This window comes from Aotus nancymaae, unplaced genomic scaffold (assembly GCF_030222135.1).
Source record: "Aotus nancymaae isolate 86718 unplaced genomic scaffold, 86718_ANA_hifiasm-v0.15.2.pri h1tg000029l, whole genome shotgun sequence".
Classification (NCBI taxonomy): Eukaryota; Metazoa; Chordata; class Mammalia; order Primates; family Aotidae; genus Aotus; species Aotus nancymaae.
Window position 1 is genome coordinate 89,960,015 of NW_026988442.1, and position 16,403 is coordinate 89,976,417.

The window sequence follows — 16,403 nt, forward strand, 5'->3', positions numbered from 1 at the left end:
TTCATTGCCAATATTTGAAAACTGAAAACTTTGTCATTAATAATCTAGTCTGGCTCTTTGGTCTTGTATTAAAGAATGGCATAATTTCCTGTTGCTAATCAATACTACAGCCCTGCTTTATTTGAGACACCTACTTTGTGCTTATCTCTCTTTCCCCCGACACTGAGATTGTGTGTCAATTTCCATTTATTACTAACACAAAGCTGGATTCACATACTTTTTGACTTGCTTGGCCCCTGTAGGCATTTAAATTTGTATCTGTTTCCACTGCATGAAACAGCTTTAGAGAGCAATTTACTTTAAGTTTTCAGGTAAAAAATATTCTTAGTAATGTGCCTTGCATCATCAAACTAAATATGATTTTTTTTCCCTCTGTTATTTGGAAGAGATTTTTATTCTTAGAGTGCTATTTGTAGATCCCAACACTTTGACACAAAAACATCAAATTGTTGTAGACAAGATGCCAGAATGTATAGTAAAGGCAGTAGTTGGCATTGATGGACAGACTTTAGAATCTACCATTTTCACCTTGAAAATGGAAATGAGAGACATGCAATTCTACAGCAGTATAGAATTTCTTCAGGAGAGAATTTTGGCTTGGTCTTCATTCCACTTTGACTGTTTGGAATTTGCTTTGAAATCTCTGCCTGAAAAGATATTGGAATGTGGAGATTCAAATTCATCCCTGTGTCTATGCAACATTCATAGATGTACTTAGAAACTGAGACAAAAGTCTTATTCTATATCCTTTGAATGACCTCTTAGTAGAGGTATTTGAATTGTAGATATTGTGCAGTACATTTCTTTACATTTTCCATTTGACAGACCTGTAGGAATATGTGTACAGGTGAATATTTGACTTATTTATAACCGAGATGAATTAATATGTTTTTCTCCAAATTTCATGAGTTGGACAATAAATCTGAAAATTTAATTTTCTACATGTGCTGTGTAGTATAAGCTCTTCAATACAGAATCATAGCTGGATGCATAAAAAGATAAATTGACTTGCCTGGGGCCACAGAGTAGTTCAGGAACGAAGATGAGAACTAAAATAAGTGTCACTGCTGCCATTTCTGAGCATTTACCATAGATCAGGCACCATGCTAAGTGACTACATAATCTCTTTAAACCCATCAGTCACTGTGATGTAGATGCTATCTCCATTTTAAAATTGAGCACACTGAGGATCTCAAACATGAAATTATTTGCCAAGTCTAACACCGCTACGACCTGGGACTGGGATTCCAGAACACAGCTGTATACTTCTCCAACTATGTCCTTAAGACATGGGATACACACTGGGGATACCAAGAATGTGACGTTGTTCCTGCCTCTTCTGTGGTGTGAGGTGTGACCGTAGGCCAGCTATCTAATATCCCTGGGCCTCCATTTCCTCATTTGTGAATGGGCATAATGACACCCGCTGCACAGGATTATTGTTTGGGGGAAAATACTCATCTGCCTCAAAACAGTTATATATTCAATGCTAGTTTCCTATATCCAGTTTTTCCTTTTAGCCAAATGATGTGGCCCTTACTATGAGTCCAAAAACACCACCTTAAAAGAAAGAGAAAATATCCAGTGGCTTATCCTGTTCTTTTTTTAGCTTTTTCCAAAGGTGACTAGTCAATATCTTATTTGCATGATTAACGAAAACAAAGCCGGAGTCATTATCTACCGAGATCTTTAAGAACAAAATGAAATGCAACAAACCAGTAACTATAAAGCACCTAGAGTCAAAAGGTGGTTAAAAAAAAATCTAAAGTTGATTAAAACCTGTTGGCAGGTGGCTGAAACAAGTCCTTGGGGTGATTTCTGAGTGGAATTTGTGATGGCTGTTTCAAGTTAGTTGCTGAGGTAGCCGATCTCTTTATGGGAGTGAGAGGTGAAGTTTAATGTCACATTAGCACATATTGAGCAGGTGGGGTGCTCTTAGCCACCAAAAGCAGCAGCAATCTTTGTAAACTATCCATTTCTACAAGCACACGTGGGGAAGATGTAAAATTCCCTTGTTTTTGGAAGCCGGCCATGGGTTTTGTAATTAACATTCCTTCCTTTCACACACACTTAGGCCATGAAAGGCCTTCTGTTTTCCCCCCCTCTGCCCCTACCCTACTGCAACTGCCCAAATCACTTCTGAAAAGAGGGGCCATGGAAAAGAGTCCCTAGATTATCCACATTTTGTCCTCTTTTTTTCTTAAATTTATGTTTTGCAGGACAAATGATACTGGCTTTCTTTCCTTCAAAGACCACTTGCCTGTCACTCAGATAGTTATCACTGATACCGACAGATCAAACTCAGAAGCCGCTTGGAGAATTGGTCCCTTGCGTTGCTATGGTGACCGTGAGTACTAAATCGAAAGAAGCTTTCTCTCTGCATTACATGAACACAAGATGTTTTTACTCCCTGATCCCTTTTCCCTGCAGTGTGCCCTAGTCCTCAAAATTATCCACATGCCCAGTGCTTTCTCATATCCCATTGAAAAAGATAAACCATGCTGAAGGATTTTCTCATTTGCAGGACGCTTCTGGAACGCCGTCTCATTTTATACAGAAGCCTCTTACCTCCACTTTCCTACCTTCCATGCGGAATTCAGTGCCGATATTTCCTTCTTTTTTAAAACCACAGCTTTATCCGGAGTTTTCCTAGAAAATCTTGGCATTAAAGACTTCATTCGACTCGAAATAAGCTGTAAGTGCCCTAAATTATGTATTTGATGTAACTGACCAACAAACAAGTTTTAGTCTTGTCTTTGCCACCAATCACTATGAGCATTTGTACCAGCAAATTAATCTCACTGGACATCTGCAAAATTAGCAGTTGATAATGTCTATTCCCTTCTGACGCTTTATGATTTATTATGAACTGTCAGTATTTAATCAGTTACTCTCTCATCAAACTATGAACATTCCAAAAATTCTCATAGACACCTATTAGTTTCCAAAGATATTTCTTACTTGTGACTTCAATCTTCCATAGTACAGGACTTTTGTTATGACATTTTCCATACAAAGCTGAAAACAGGATTATTACGCTTTCTATTCATAGTTGGGGGTCTACTTTTTTATTTTACCTTTGTTCCAAAAGTAATTTCCTGACTTATTTCCCACCCAAGGGGCATGTGACTATCCAGTCAGCATTGCCATGGTTTCTCTACCACTTCCCCATCAGCAGTGGCATATCTAATACATTTGATGCCAGGAAGTGGATCACCTCTTAGCACTGCATACTCAACATGTAAACTGTATTCAGTAATAATCATGACATGTGATGTAAAATAATAGAAATACAGATGGTGAAATTTCCTATAATTAAACATATTGCATATAATTAAAATAATATTATAATGTTTCAATACCAAAAAAAATTAAAAAATTATATGAAGTAGTATTTTTAATAAAAAAGGAAAAAGCATACGTACATGCTTCTCTGTTGTGATCATAGTAATACATTTAAATTTATGTTCCTGAGTCTCTACCTCTGCAAATTTGACAGTGACTTTATAAAATTTAAATTTCTTCCCATGTTCATGTTCAAAAGAGTATACTCAATCATTTATCTTATATTGAGCAAATAATACTTTCTATTAATTTTAGGTTTTTCATATGAAACAAGCTATACAAATAGGTAAGGTTTTAAACCTCAGAATATATTTGTTAAAAATTCATAAAAAATTGATTTTACACTAAATTCTGGAAATTCCGGTACTGTCAATGTTTTTATTTCAGGATTGGTTTTAGAAACTTCCAAATATTTCTTCAAGCAAAAAAATACCACTAAAATATTTTCAGTAGAAAATATATCATGAATTTCTATTCTATTAGGTAAAAAGTTACCATATTCCTAAGAATTTGAAACTGCTTGAGTTCTAGCAAGGTGCAAATTTTGCCTCAAACCTCTGTGGTTCCATACATTCATGTATTCAACATTAGATTTGAGTTAAACAAAGCTAGCAGCATAATTAGACAGATGAAAAATGAGAACTTGAGTTCTTAATCTTAAAATAAACAAATATATTTGACTCTGTATGTTTAGGAGACAATGGTAAATCTGGAGTTCTCTGTATTAACTTTCCCTCATAATATTTATTAAGTGGAAAATAATAAAACATACTAATTTGAAGTTTACACATACATTGTTAAAAATTAACAGTAGCGTCCAAGTACAGAGGCTCACGCCTGTAATCCCAGCACATTGGGAGGCCTAGGCTAAGCAGGAGGATCACTTAAGGTCAGGAGTTCAAGACTAGCCTGGCCAACATGGTGTAACTCCATCCTATTAAAAATACAAAAATTATCTGGGCGTGGTACCAGGAGCCTGTAATCCCAGTTACTCCGGAGGCTGAGGCAGGAGAATAGCTTGAACCCAGGAGGCGGAGGTTGCGGTGAGCCGAGATCGCGCCATTGCACTCCACCCTGGGTAACAAGAGCAAAACTCTGTCTCAAAAAAAAAAAAATAATAATAATAATAATAATAATAATAACAACAACAGTAGCTTCAGCATCTTTTTTCAAAGAGACCAACAAAAAATTTGTTTGGTGAAGAAATATTTTACCACTGACATTGTTGAGAATTATTTGTGCATGGTAATAATTTTTAAAAAGATGTATTTTAGTGACTTTTGCTATTCTTTTAGATTCTCTGCACTCAGTGCACTCCTTATTGCTTCTACACAGAGTAGGCTGCACGCAGCAGCTTGCCCTTGTTATTTCCATGACCATAAAGACTCAGACTCGTCATTAGGTGCCCTATCTGTGTGTGTCTAAATGAATGTTTTTCTGTAGTTTTATTGAGGCAATTGACCATATCATTATAATGATGTAACTGCGTGAAATATCCTTGAAAGCCTAAGTAATGTCTTAGCAACAGAAATTGGAAATTTGAGAGCTCCAGAAAAGGAGACTCCCCCGCCCAAAAAGTAAAACTGACTAGGGGAGCTGGAGGAGATGGTAGAGGTGTCTAAGTCCCCTGCAAATGACCAAGCAGCTAAGTGTTTCTTTCACAGCTACAGCACAATACATACAAGGAAAAAGATCTTCTTAATTGGTAGTTTTAACCTCCTTTTACTCCAACAACTGAGACTATTAATGGGAGGAAGCTCTTGTGGCTTTGGTGTGAAACAAAATCCCTCATACCTAACTCGGCCAGTCTCTAAAAATGTTGAGTTGAATGCCAACCATTTTCTAATATGGATATGATAACCTCAATGTAAATTTAATAAAAATTAGGCCCTGTGGCCTTTTGATTCATTAAAATAGCAGCAAATGTCATGGTATATTACTACAAGGTAATGACTGATGATTTAGTGTTAATTACATATCAATGTCCAATCTGTTTGTACTTTGTGGTATTGCGTTTTCCCTTTGGCTTATGCAATATTGTTTTTAACACAGGTTAGAATTACATTTGACAAAAATCAAAACCCATTGAAGTAATTGTTTGCTGTATAATATATCACCAGATTGCAGAACGTATACTTTCCAAGACAATACTTTATATAAAAACATTGAAAAGTTCAAGATCTTATAGTTCTCAAAATATTTGCTATTATTAATATTTAAAAGGGGAAAAGACTAAACTTCAGGATGGGGGGAGCATCTTGCATTCTTTATTTACAGCTACACTCGTATTATGCATTTTAGGCAGATGTAATTTTTACCCTAAAGGGTTCATAGCAAGAAACCACCACAGACCAGCCACTTGGAAAGGAAATGGCCTTTTAACAGATGCAGTGGCTCAGAATAGATTTCCCTTCCTTCCCCAAGGAGTGTTCCTCTAGAACTATCTGAGCAGCAGTTTCCAAGGTTGACATATCCAAATTGTTGAACAGGGAACAGTAAGTTTCCATGAAATTTTCAATCCTTTTCCTTCCAGCCTGCTTTCAAAGATATTTAAATTTTGTAACCCATACTCTGAAAAAGAAGACATGCCGCTATGTTCTTAAGTCTTAGTGAATGTGTTTTAATGAGCCTGTGAAAACAATGACTATTTTGATACTTATCTCACAATCGCTGTACAGGTAGAAACTGCTGTTTTAGAGTAGATGAGAAGAGCAGAAGGAAATGGCCTTCGAGAGTCAATTCAGGCATAGTGGAAAGAACTTGGATTAGAACCCAGTGTAGACCCAATCTTTCATTCTTCCAAGTGGGTTTTGAGCTGCCTTGAGCAAGTTCTTCTCCCTTCCTATGCCTGTTTATGCAACATGGGGTTTGTGGCATCCATATGCCTCCCAAATGCCTTTGGCTTCAAATAACAGAAAATTCAATCTGAACTGGCAGCCGCAAGAATGGAAATTCACTTGTACTGGAGCATGTGACTGAGCCCAGAAGAGGTAGGACTGGCTTTATTTATGGTTGTTTTCAGTAGTTTAGCAAAGTTATCAGTGGTCTGATGGTTTTCTCTCTGTTTTGAATGCTGAATGTCTACTGCAGTCTAAGGCTAGTTCTCCCTCATGGTGGAGTTGCCTCCCCAGCTGGTGAAGAATTCCTGCTTTCCTCACTTACAATAATCCTCCTGAGACACCATTCACTTGGCCCCTACGAACCAATGTCTGTGGCTGGGAAAGTATAGATTGCAGACTGGTTTGTACCGGGGCCCACCCCCACACCGGAGAGTGGGTAGCTTCCCCAAAGCTCATGGGAAAGTGAAAGAGGGAATAGTTTCCCAAAGCAAACAGTATTGTTAGAAAGAAGGTAGTCGTATTGTTAGAAAGAAGGGAGACAATCAATGAGGATTCTTCTAGGTCAGTTGTCAGAATTTAAATGTGTAATTTATTTTTAAAAATGCCTGGAAAGGAAACAAAACCAGAAATTTCCTGAGCTGATCAGGGAAAAACTGTACATGTATATGCTGTATGTGTGTGTGTGTGTGTGTGTGTGAGTGTATGAATGTATGTATGTATATGTTTATGTGTGTATATATGTGTGTGCATACTGTATATGTACATATATATAACACAAAAAGAGAGAGAAAGATTTAATTTTATGATTTCAAAGTATCATACCAAATGTGATGCTAACTTGGACACGTTATAGTTAGAACTTCAGAAAATAGTACAAATGAATCCTATCAATAATTACATTTTTGTTGAATTGTTGAGCAATTATTCTGATTAGACACTATACTAAATTCTTTAGTTTCCTGATTTTATTTTGTTTCCAAGCACTCCCATTGACGACTATCACTATGTTGTACTGTGATTTTATCATCACATAGTGTGCAGGTGGGAAGGATGAGCCTAGAAAGGAGAAGTGACAAGTCCTGGATCGAATGGTTGGGAAGAGTTAGAATCCAGAACCCACCTAGCTCTGTCTGGCTCCTTACAGCACCCCCCAACTCTGTTTTGCACAGGTCTACAGGATTGACAATGTTAGAACTCAAGAGAACATACAATTATTTACCTCTAGGTTTTGAGACACAGTACCTATAGGAAGCCCCTGCAATTCTGTGCAATACCACATGAACTATTTGTCTAAAGATAGAAACTGTGGCTGCCATCAGATCCTTAAAGAGATGATGTCTCCAAAAAATTTTAATGGTATTTTATTTAGTTCATACACTTCTCATTTTACACATGGACACATGGAACGTCAGAGAGATTAACTCACTATGTTAAGGCCTTACACATTATTTATTCCAGACATGGATGCTGAAATCTCTCCCATGCTGACCTGGGGTGGGAATTGAGGGCACGGAAATGGAGTGTGGTTCCATCTTCATGAAGCTCAGGGCTGAGTGCTGGGAGAAGTGCTGAGTGCATATCAAGGATATTCTCCAATGGGCTTGGTGGTCAGTCCTGGAAGAACGTCCTACAGGAGCATTTTTAGCAGCCTTCTTCTCATGTCCTAGCAGCACTTGGTAGAAACTCTGTAATAGCCCTAAACATGCCCTTTCTTCTTGATCAGTCTTCTCAAAAGAAATCACAAGCTCATCTTGTTTCATTTGTCTCAGAATTCTCAGTGCCTAGCATAGGGCCTGGCTTGAATAAAAACTCCCTGAAAGGCTGAGGAGACTCCCTAGCTTTGCCTTGAACCATAAAGAAGTAGCTGGTGAGAGAAGGCATTTGTCAGAAGACTGGGGGAAGGGAAGCTTAGAGGATAAGTTCATGATAGGGCTAATGCTGTCATGGGTCTCCTCCCGTCCTATTCAGGGCCGGTGGGCAATGTTCACCTCTTCAGCAAGTGACAGCCAGCTTGAGTTTGCCTGAAGTGCCCTGTCATAAAGGCACCGGCCAAAGTGGGATGTATCATTCATTCACTCACATTGTTTTCAGGCACCTGTATTAGCTATTCTAGCTTTGACTACCCAGGGCAACTGCACAGGTTTCCAGGAATAATGATTTACAGATGGAGTTCTGGGAAACACCACCTGGCTTCAGATCCTGAGTCTGCCCCACCCCCACTGGGTCAGCTTACTTAGCCACCTGTACCTCAGTTTCCTCATCTGTAAAAGATTACCTGGCTCATAAGGTTGTAGCAAAGCTTAAGAGGGTCAATTCATGAAAAACGAGTAGCAGGGTACTTGGCTCATGGCACGTGCTCAATAAATATTAACTAAATTAATTGAATTTTACTGATTCTAGGAGGAATTGCTTAAACATGGTGTGTCTTTAATAGTTGCTTTAATAAAGTTAAATAGTAATAATTTAAAGACTTTCCAAGGACCCTAACACCTTAGTATAAAACTGTAAAAGTATAAAGAAAATTGCAGAATTGCATTTAGTATGTGCAGTGTAATGATGTATCAATGAAAAAAATGAGAGCTTCCTGTATACAAGGCACAGTACTAGGTGTTGAGTATATAATAAATGAAGTGTTCTCGAGTTTGCAGACTGGGGGAGACAGGTTATTATACAGCAGGGGGCTGCATATTGGAGCAGAGGTGAGACAGACAGGAAACCTATTATGGAGGTGGTGGTCAGGGCGCAGGGCCAGAAACAGCAGAGCAGCAAGCCCTCCACAAACATGCGCTGTCTCAGTGGCATTTAATATCCGCAAGGCTAGCCTTGCAGGAAAGCTTTCAGCAAAATCTTTCACATTCCTCACCCAAATTCTCACCAATTTTATTCTTTGCTTTAGAGAAAAATGTAAATGTGGAGTCCAGTCATCTCTCAGTTAAGCGTTTTTAAATTTTGAGATGTGCAGGGCTGCCAGGTGGCATTGGTGATCTGAATAAGAAACAGGACAAGACTCAAGGGGCCGCCTTCACTCTTATTTAGTCTAACTGCTCATCACTCAATCTGTTCCCTTCAATTCTGTTTCCTTTAAGGCATGAATTTGTAGCCTGAAGCCAGTTTACCAAGGTTGAAAAATCATGGGACACGGTAATAATAACAACACCTGTCACTTGTTGAACATGCAGTATGTGTCAGGCACAGTTCTAATAACTTTATCAGGGTTCATCTCTAAACAATCTGATGATTTAAGTACTGTTTGTATCCCCATTTTACAGACAAGAAAATTGAGGCATGGTGACACTGAAAACTTGCCTTAGGTCACAATAGCTCCAGAGTCCAAGCTCTCAAATCCCATTCTTATTTCTTCCATCCTGCTCCCTCTTCTTAACGTCAGGGCTTACCAGAAAGCAAAGTAATTCAAGCTCTCAGATACTCAAAATTCTGTGTAATGGGGACTTTGACTTAGGCTGCTTTCGGTTAAGATTTAAAGGCTGGGAAGAGAGTGGTCTGGGGTAGAGTTTGTCTTTTGGCATTTCTGATAATTTAAATATGGCAGTTGATGACTTTGTCAAATAAATACCCATTTCCTGTTTTAGGGGATAGAGGAGAGGGAGCAATTGTAAAGGTGCCTAGAAAAAAAAGGAATGTCTGACATATGAACGTTCCAGTCTCCTCATCCTCAGTTTGCAATTAACCTCTTCACTTCCTTTAAATTAAGAAAATTCTTATGTGATAATGGAAAACACAAGACAATATACTCAACAGAGCAAAATAGTGAAGACCTCTGCCTTTAGAGTCAGATTCTACTTACCACCTAGGAAACTTTCAACAAATTATTTATATTTCTGTGAACTTTAGTTTTCTCACTCATAAAATGAGGATAATGATACGTTTCTTATAGAGTGGTTTTGAGTATTAAAATAAGATAATCCAAGGTCAGTGCTTAGCATAGTGCCTGGCGTAGAGTTCATTGTTCCTGCTGTGCTACAACTTCCAGTTCTCTCTCTTAATGGTTATGCCACCATCGCCACTATCATCACCACCACCATTGCTTACACCATCACCATCACCTTCATAACTGCCATCACCACCATTACCACCATCACCATTACCACCACCAGCACTGCCATCATCACCATCACCAACAGCACTGCCATCATCACCATCACCACCAGCACTGCCATCATCACCATCACCATCAGCATTACCACCATCACCACCACCACCACTACCACCACCACTCTTACCACCACTGCCAGCACCATCACTACCACCATCACTAGAGTCACTACATCACTACAATCACCATTACCACCTCCAGCACTGCCAGTATCACTATCACCATCACTGTCACCATTACCTCCATCACCACCACCATCACTACCACCATGACCACTATCACCACCACCCAACAACACTATCACTACCATCACCATGACCACCACAGCACTGCCACAGTCACTATCACCATTACCTACATCACCACCACCACTATTGCCACAACCATTATCACCACCACTGCCACCACCATCATCACCACCACCACCACCATCACCATCAACATCACTTCCATCACCACCACCACCATCACCATCATCATCACCTCCATCACTACCACCATCACCATATCCACCACCACTATCAATACCACCAGCACTACCACCACTACCATCAGCAGCACCATCACCTCCACCACCACCACCACCACCATCACCATCGCCATCATTATCTCCACTGCCACCATCAATACCATCGGCACTACCACCACCACCATCAGCAACACCATCACTTCCACCACCACCACCACCACCAACACCACCACCACCATCACCTCTACCATCACCATTGTCATTTCACCATCATCAGTATGCTTACTTCTGACTGGCTGCCATCTGGCTTCAATTACACAAAGATTGTTATAGAGAGGCAGAAAGAATCATGGAAGGAGTCCCGTGTGATGACTGGAGGCTTGGGTTTGATTGCATGCACTGCAACCTGCAGCAGTGTCTCCTTGTAGAGGGCAATTCAACTTTCTGAGCTTTTTTTGTTACGGAAATAGCACAAATGCTTGTATCACATGCATTAATAAAATAAGGAGGAGGCGCTGAGTCTCCCAGGGAATGAGTCTCTTCCCTGCAGGAGTGGAGCTGCCTAGCTAACCCCATGTCTGCAGATATCCTTGAGGACACAGCTGAAGCCACAGCAGATCCAAAAAATCCAGGATCTTGGCACTTATGCAGGTTTATCAGATAAGCATGAATGGTCCAGGTCCCTTCCTGTTTTCTGAATTTGCACAAGTAGCAGGAAAACAGAGCTTGGAAAAAGTATACACATTTAATTTGGTAGATGTTACTACTAATGGTGATTTCAATGCTGCAGGGATTTCAAAAGAAATCTTCTCTACATTGATGTTAACTTGCAATCATTTTTCGCACTCAAGCTTGCGCCTTGAATGTGCTAACAATGCCCTCTATCCTTCTTCCTGTTTCCTTTCTGGTTTCAGCTCCTTCAGAGATCACCTTTGCCATTGATGTCGGGAATGGTCCTGTGGAGCTTGTAGTCCAGTCTCCTTCTCTTTTGAATGACAACCAATGGCATTATGTCCGGGCTGAGAGGAACCTCAAGGAGACCTCTCTGCAGGTGGACAACCTTCCAAGGAGCACCAGGGAGACGTCAGAGGAAGGCCATTTCCGACTGCAGCTGAACAGCCAGTTGTTTGTAGGTAGGGGACATCTTAAGGCTCCCTTCGTGCTAAGCCCCTACAACATCACTGTGTGACCATGTCCAAGAAAAATTTATCTTTTATTTTAGATCTGGGAGATGTCAAAATGTCATAAATCATTTCTAATTGTGATTTTCTTTCCATCAGTTCTTTATTTCTGTCTTCATTAACTGTAGCAAGTTAAGATGATGCTAACCTTTAGCAAATTTTGAGGTTGTCCAGATTTTGTACATTTTCTTTTTGTAATATTGTCTTTTCTGTCCAGGGACCCATTTTGTTCTTCATCATTGTAGCATAAATCTGCTCTAAGGGACAGGACATGTCACCTCTTTACAACTTAGTGGGTGTAGACTCTAAGTCATAGGCTGCCCTTCCAAGTGATGCCCCACTCCTGATAATTATTGGTATCCATGTAATCAGGTAATTGAGCCATTTCAAAGGGAATTCTGTCATCGGTGACACGGTTGGGAGAGGAATAATCCCTTTCTAAATCAGTGGCCTCTTTGATACTCCCTGAAATCATAGCACTGGGGATCAGCCTGACACAGGTTGTTCATCTGAACTGGCAACTGCTGGTGGTGGGGGCCTGGAAACATCCAGGCATCCTTCCCTTAGTCAGTCCTCACTTTTATTCCACTAGTAGTCACTGAGCATCTACAACAGGTCAGGTATCTTGTTAGATAGGAAGTATTGAAAGATGAATTGAGCAGAGTCACTATTCTTCAAGGAGTTCATCATCCTCTGGTGTGTGTGTGTTTGTGTGTGTGTGTGTTTTACAGAGAAGAGAGCATGGGGTTTTGGAAGTCTGTCTTCAGTGCCTGAGCCTTAACTCCATTTAAATTGACATTTTGAATCCCTTGTCATAATTCTTAGATTTTGCTAAATATAAAGGAGTGTGTGTGTGTGTGTGTGTGAGACAGAGAGAGAGAGAGACAGAGAGAGAGAGAGAAAGAAAGAGAGAGATATGAGGGAGAGACTAATATAGGGTCAGCCTTATAGCTGACCTAGGTAGAGCTTTAAAATACAAAATTGAGCTCTTAAAGTTGAGAAATATTGTCAATACTACCAAAACCAAGAGTGTGCTTTTGTATAAAACTTGGACTTTCAGTGATGTAAATAAGTAACAGAATTTGTCAGTCTACCCAGATTTAACTTTGTTTATTTTTTATTTTTTTGCCAACTCTCACTCTACATAGCTTTACTGCTAGTGATGAAATGCCATCAGCACTCAATGAAAGTTTCCTACTTGCTTCCTTTAAATTTAGGTTTTTGCAACTTTTAACTCCAAGGAAAGCAGTCGCTAAAATCACACGAGCTAAAAGAAAATAAGTAACAGAATGTGAGGATGTCATAGTCTCTCTTCTCAACAGGAACCATATTTCTTTCTGTGTCTGTCATATACCCTAGGTCCAGCAGAAGCTAAGATATAAATGATTAAAACAGTTTTATGATTGCAAGTCATTTGCTTAATTAATAACCCATATACGTGATATGATTTACTATTAAAATATTTTTAAAATTTATATTGCTGTTTTAATTCCACATCACATTTTGATGTGTGACTTCTGAGGAAGGTTGCTAGTCATCAGAATCTAATATATTTTTTGGTGGAATCAAGTCAAGTGTTTCACAATTTTCATAAATTATCTTCCATGCCAAAGTTTAATGTATCTTCAGGCAGTATTTATGAATCTTTCTGGCTGAAAGGAATATATAAAGATGGAATAATTTTTTTACCCTCTCATGCAAATTTTATGTAGCTATGAAATTATCATATGAACTGGATATGTGATAAAGTTTGTGCAAGGCAAAAGGGAAAGGCGGCAGCTGTGTTTCATGGCAGATTTCTATCTGCAGACGTTTCAGTTAAATTCATCACAAATGCAATGAGCTGTAAGAGCATGTCAGTGGGTCTGGAGGAGATATCTTGCTGGAGCTGGAGCCAAGGTCAGCCGTGGCAAGAGCACCTGCTTCTGTTATGTTTCTCTCCAATAAGTCCCATCTCAGATGTTACTCTGCTTTATTGAATTTGTCTTAATGTACTTAAAGAAGAAAAAATGTTGTTGAAGGTCAGGCATTTTAGTCTTCCAGTTTGAATCTTCCTATTTAGAGTTCAGTGATATGCCCATTTAGAAACAGCAAGTGGCCAACAAAGCTGAAGTCTCAACATTTCCATCTTGCACAATTCAATTGTTTAATAAATACATAGATAAATAAGTAAGGCCTGCTTAGTTATAGTCACCAGAATGAACAATTGCATTCTCTATTGTTCAGAAATTGAGAGGCACTGGATATTTATATTTGCTAGGCAGGAAAAGATATCACTGGCTTGTGCTTCTTTCCTGGAATAGATTGAGTGTAGCATTACTTAAATATTAATTTGGATATGTCTGTCTAGATATCTTTGGCCACTGAAGGATCTTTCAATCAAAACGGAGCATCCTTCAGCATTGTAATCCCTGGTACAGCTGCGTGGTCATGAGTGTTTCCTAAGTACCAGAAAGAGGCTACGTTTTTAGAATAGAATGTTTCTCTTAGCACTGCCCCTGTCATTGGAATGTGACAGGTTGAAGTGCTGATACATGAGTCAATGCATGCTGGATTTCCAGAATCAATATTTTAACTTCAGGCTGTTATATCACCATGATGGTTAGGGACATTTGCAGCCATGCCATTTCACCAGTCACATTTCTTTAACAGAGCAGGAGACTCTTCATAACATGCAGCTTCTGAAATGTATGCTGCAAGCGTGTGGCATTCTCACCTTTGGAACTGTCAATAGTACCGCCCCTTCTGCTTTGTAATTCCCCAGTAATGTGTCCATCAATAGGAGGATGAGGCAAGAAAAATCCAACAGCCACCACTCATTGCTGAAAGTGAAATGGAGAAATCTGGGTATGCGTTCCAGGTCAGATGCCAACAAGCGGTAGGCACTGGGTAGAAAAGATAACCAGCATGAGTATACTATTGTCTTCCTCTGCAGAATGAAAATGAAGAGACTGTAACTGATCTTCTAAGACTTGGAGATGTGCTATCTGCATGTATAAATTAGGAACGACTATCACACCTAGCATCATGCCCATGTGTAGGTAACAGCAAAGAAAATATCTCATTCCCTCCAAACCTAACACGAGATCTTTCAAAATATGCCGCAATTACAGAGTGGAAATTTCGTGAAGATGCGGGCCTGTGAGTCTCATTTTATGACTTTATTTTCTTCTACTTTTTTTCCCCATGGACCTATTTTTTTTCTTGGCCCAACTGCACTATTTGTGTCAAAATAAACTGAAGTTACTCCAATTTTACAATCCCCTGGGGAAAATGCTACACTGACTTGATAAATCATAACATTTGGAGAGATTTCCCCCAAAATTGCTGTTCTGCTTCCAGGCTGGTAGGGAATGATTATTCCTATTTTCAGGTGAAGCGTGTCAAACTCAGTGAGGTGAAGGGTGAAGCCAGGCAGGCTTGGCTTGCACATGTTAATTTTGTGCTCTGGCACTTCCTAAACTCTTGATTTGTGGCATAATGCAACACATAAAGAAGTGGCCCAGTCTCCTCTTGGAATAGTAACTTATATTTGATGCTTGAGGGTGTCTCATGAAGATAGCTGTCCTGATGCGGGCCTGTGGAACTTCGCATTTGGCTTGATGTCATGTGTCTCATAGTATAGGAAGAGATCTATATTCTCTTCGTACTGAGAAATAACTGGAAAATTAGCTGTTAACATATTTTTACATAAAGTTATTATACATGGAGGACAATTATCATTATGTCAATGATGAAACAAAGGGTAAAGAAACAATAGTTATCTTTTTGACATTATATAAATCTGTTTATGTCTACTATCCTCTGTAAAAGTGTATTTTTTTCAAAGTTAAATAATATATTAAGTTTACTTCAATTTTTATAGGAAAAATTAATATACAACTTCTGATGTTCCCTTAGTAATTACATAAGGGAAATTGTTCTGGTTGGTTTAAGAAGATGCTAAGAGACCTCTGAGCACTAGCAGGCAGGTCCTGGGTCTGCCTCTGTAGCTGCATAAACACTCAGTGGCCACTCAAGAATGTGTCTTTAGTGGAAAAAAAAGATGAAGAACACCTGGGTTTGTCCCTAACACCAGCTCCACAAAATCAGATTCTTAGTGCTTGAAAATATTTGAAAAAAAATTGGTTCTGTTTTTATATTTAGGAAAAGTTAATGATTAAATCACCCTTTAGCAAAATTTTGTCTCTTCTTGAAGATTTGAGAATTGGATACATGATACATCTAACCCATCCCAACACCCATTTTAGTGTTTTCTACCTGCTACTATATACATATATAAACGATATGTATATATATTTATATGTGTGTGTATGTGTGTGTGTGTATTTTTTTTTTTTTTTTTTTTTTTGAGACGGAGTTTTGCTCTTGTTACCGAGGCTGGAGTGCAGTGGCACGATCTCAGGATCTCAGTTCACTGAAACCTCTGCTTCCTGGGTTCAAACAATTCTCCC

The 16,403-nt window shown here is 39.1% G+C and overlaps 1 protein-coding gene across 1 annotated transcript in view; it reads left to right on the plus strand.

Annotated features, from left to right (window-relative positions):
• The window catches only part of CNTNAP5 (contactin associated protein family member 5), an 882,261-nt gene that overhangs the window by 709,765 nt on the left and 156,093 nt on the right, over positions 1-16,403 (plus strand). The window contains exons 15-17 of the mRNA XM_021667927.2: positions 2,220-2,347; positions 2,525-2,695; positions 11,683-11,901. Of these exons, the coding sequence (XP_021523602.2) occupies positions 2,220-2,347; positions 2,525-2,695; positions 11,683-11,901 (518 nt within the window). The remainder of the gene's footprint in view (positions 1-2,219; positions 2,348-2,524; positions 2,696-11,682; positions 11,902-16,403) is intronic.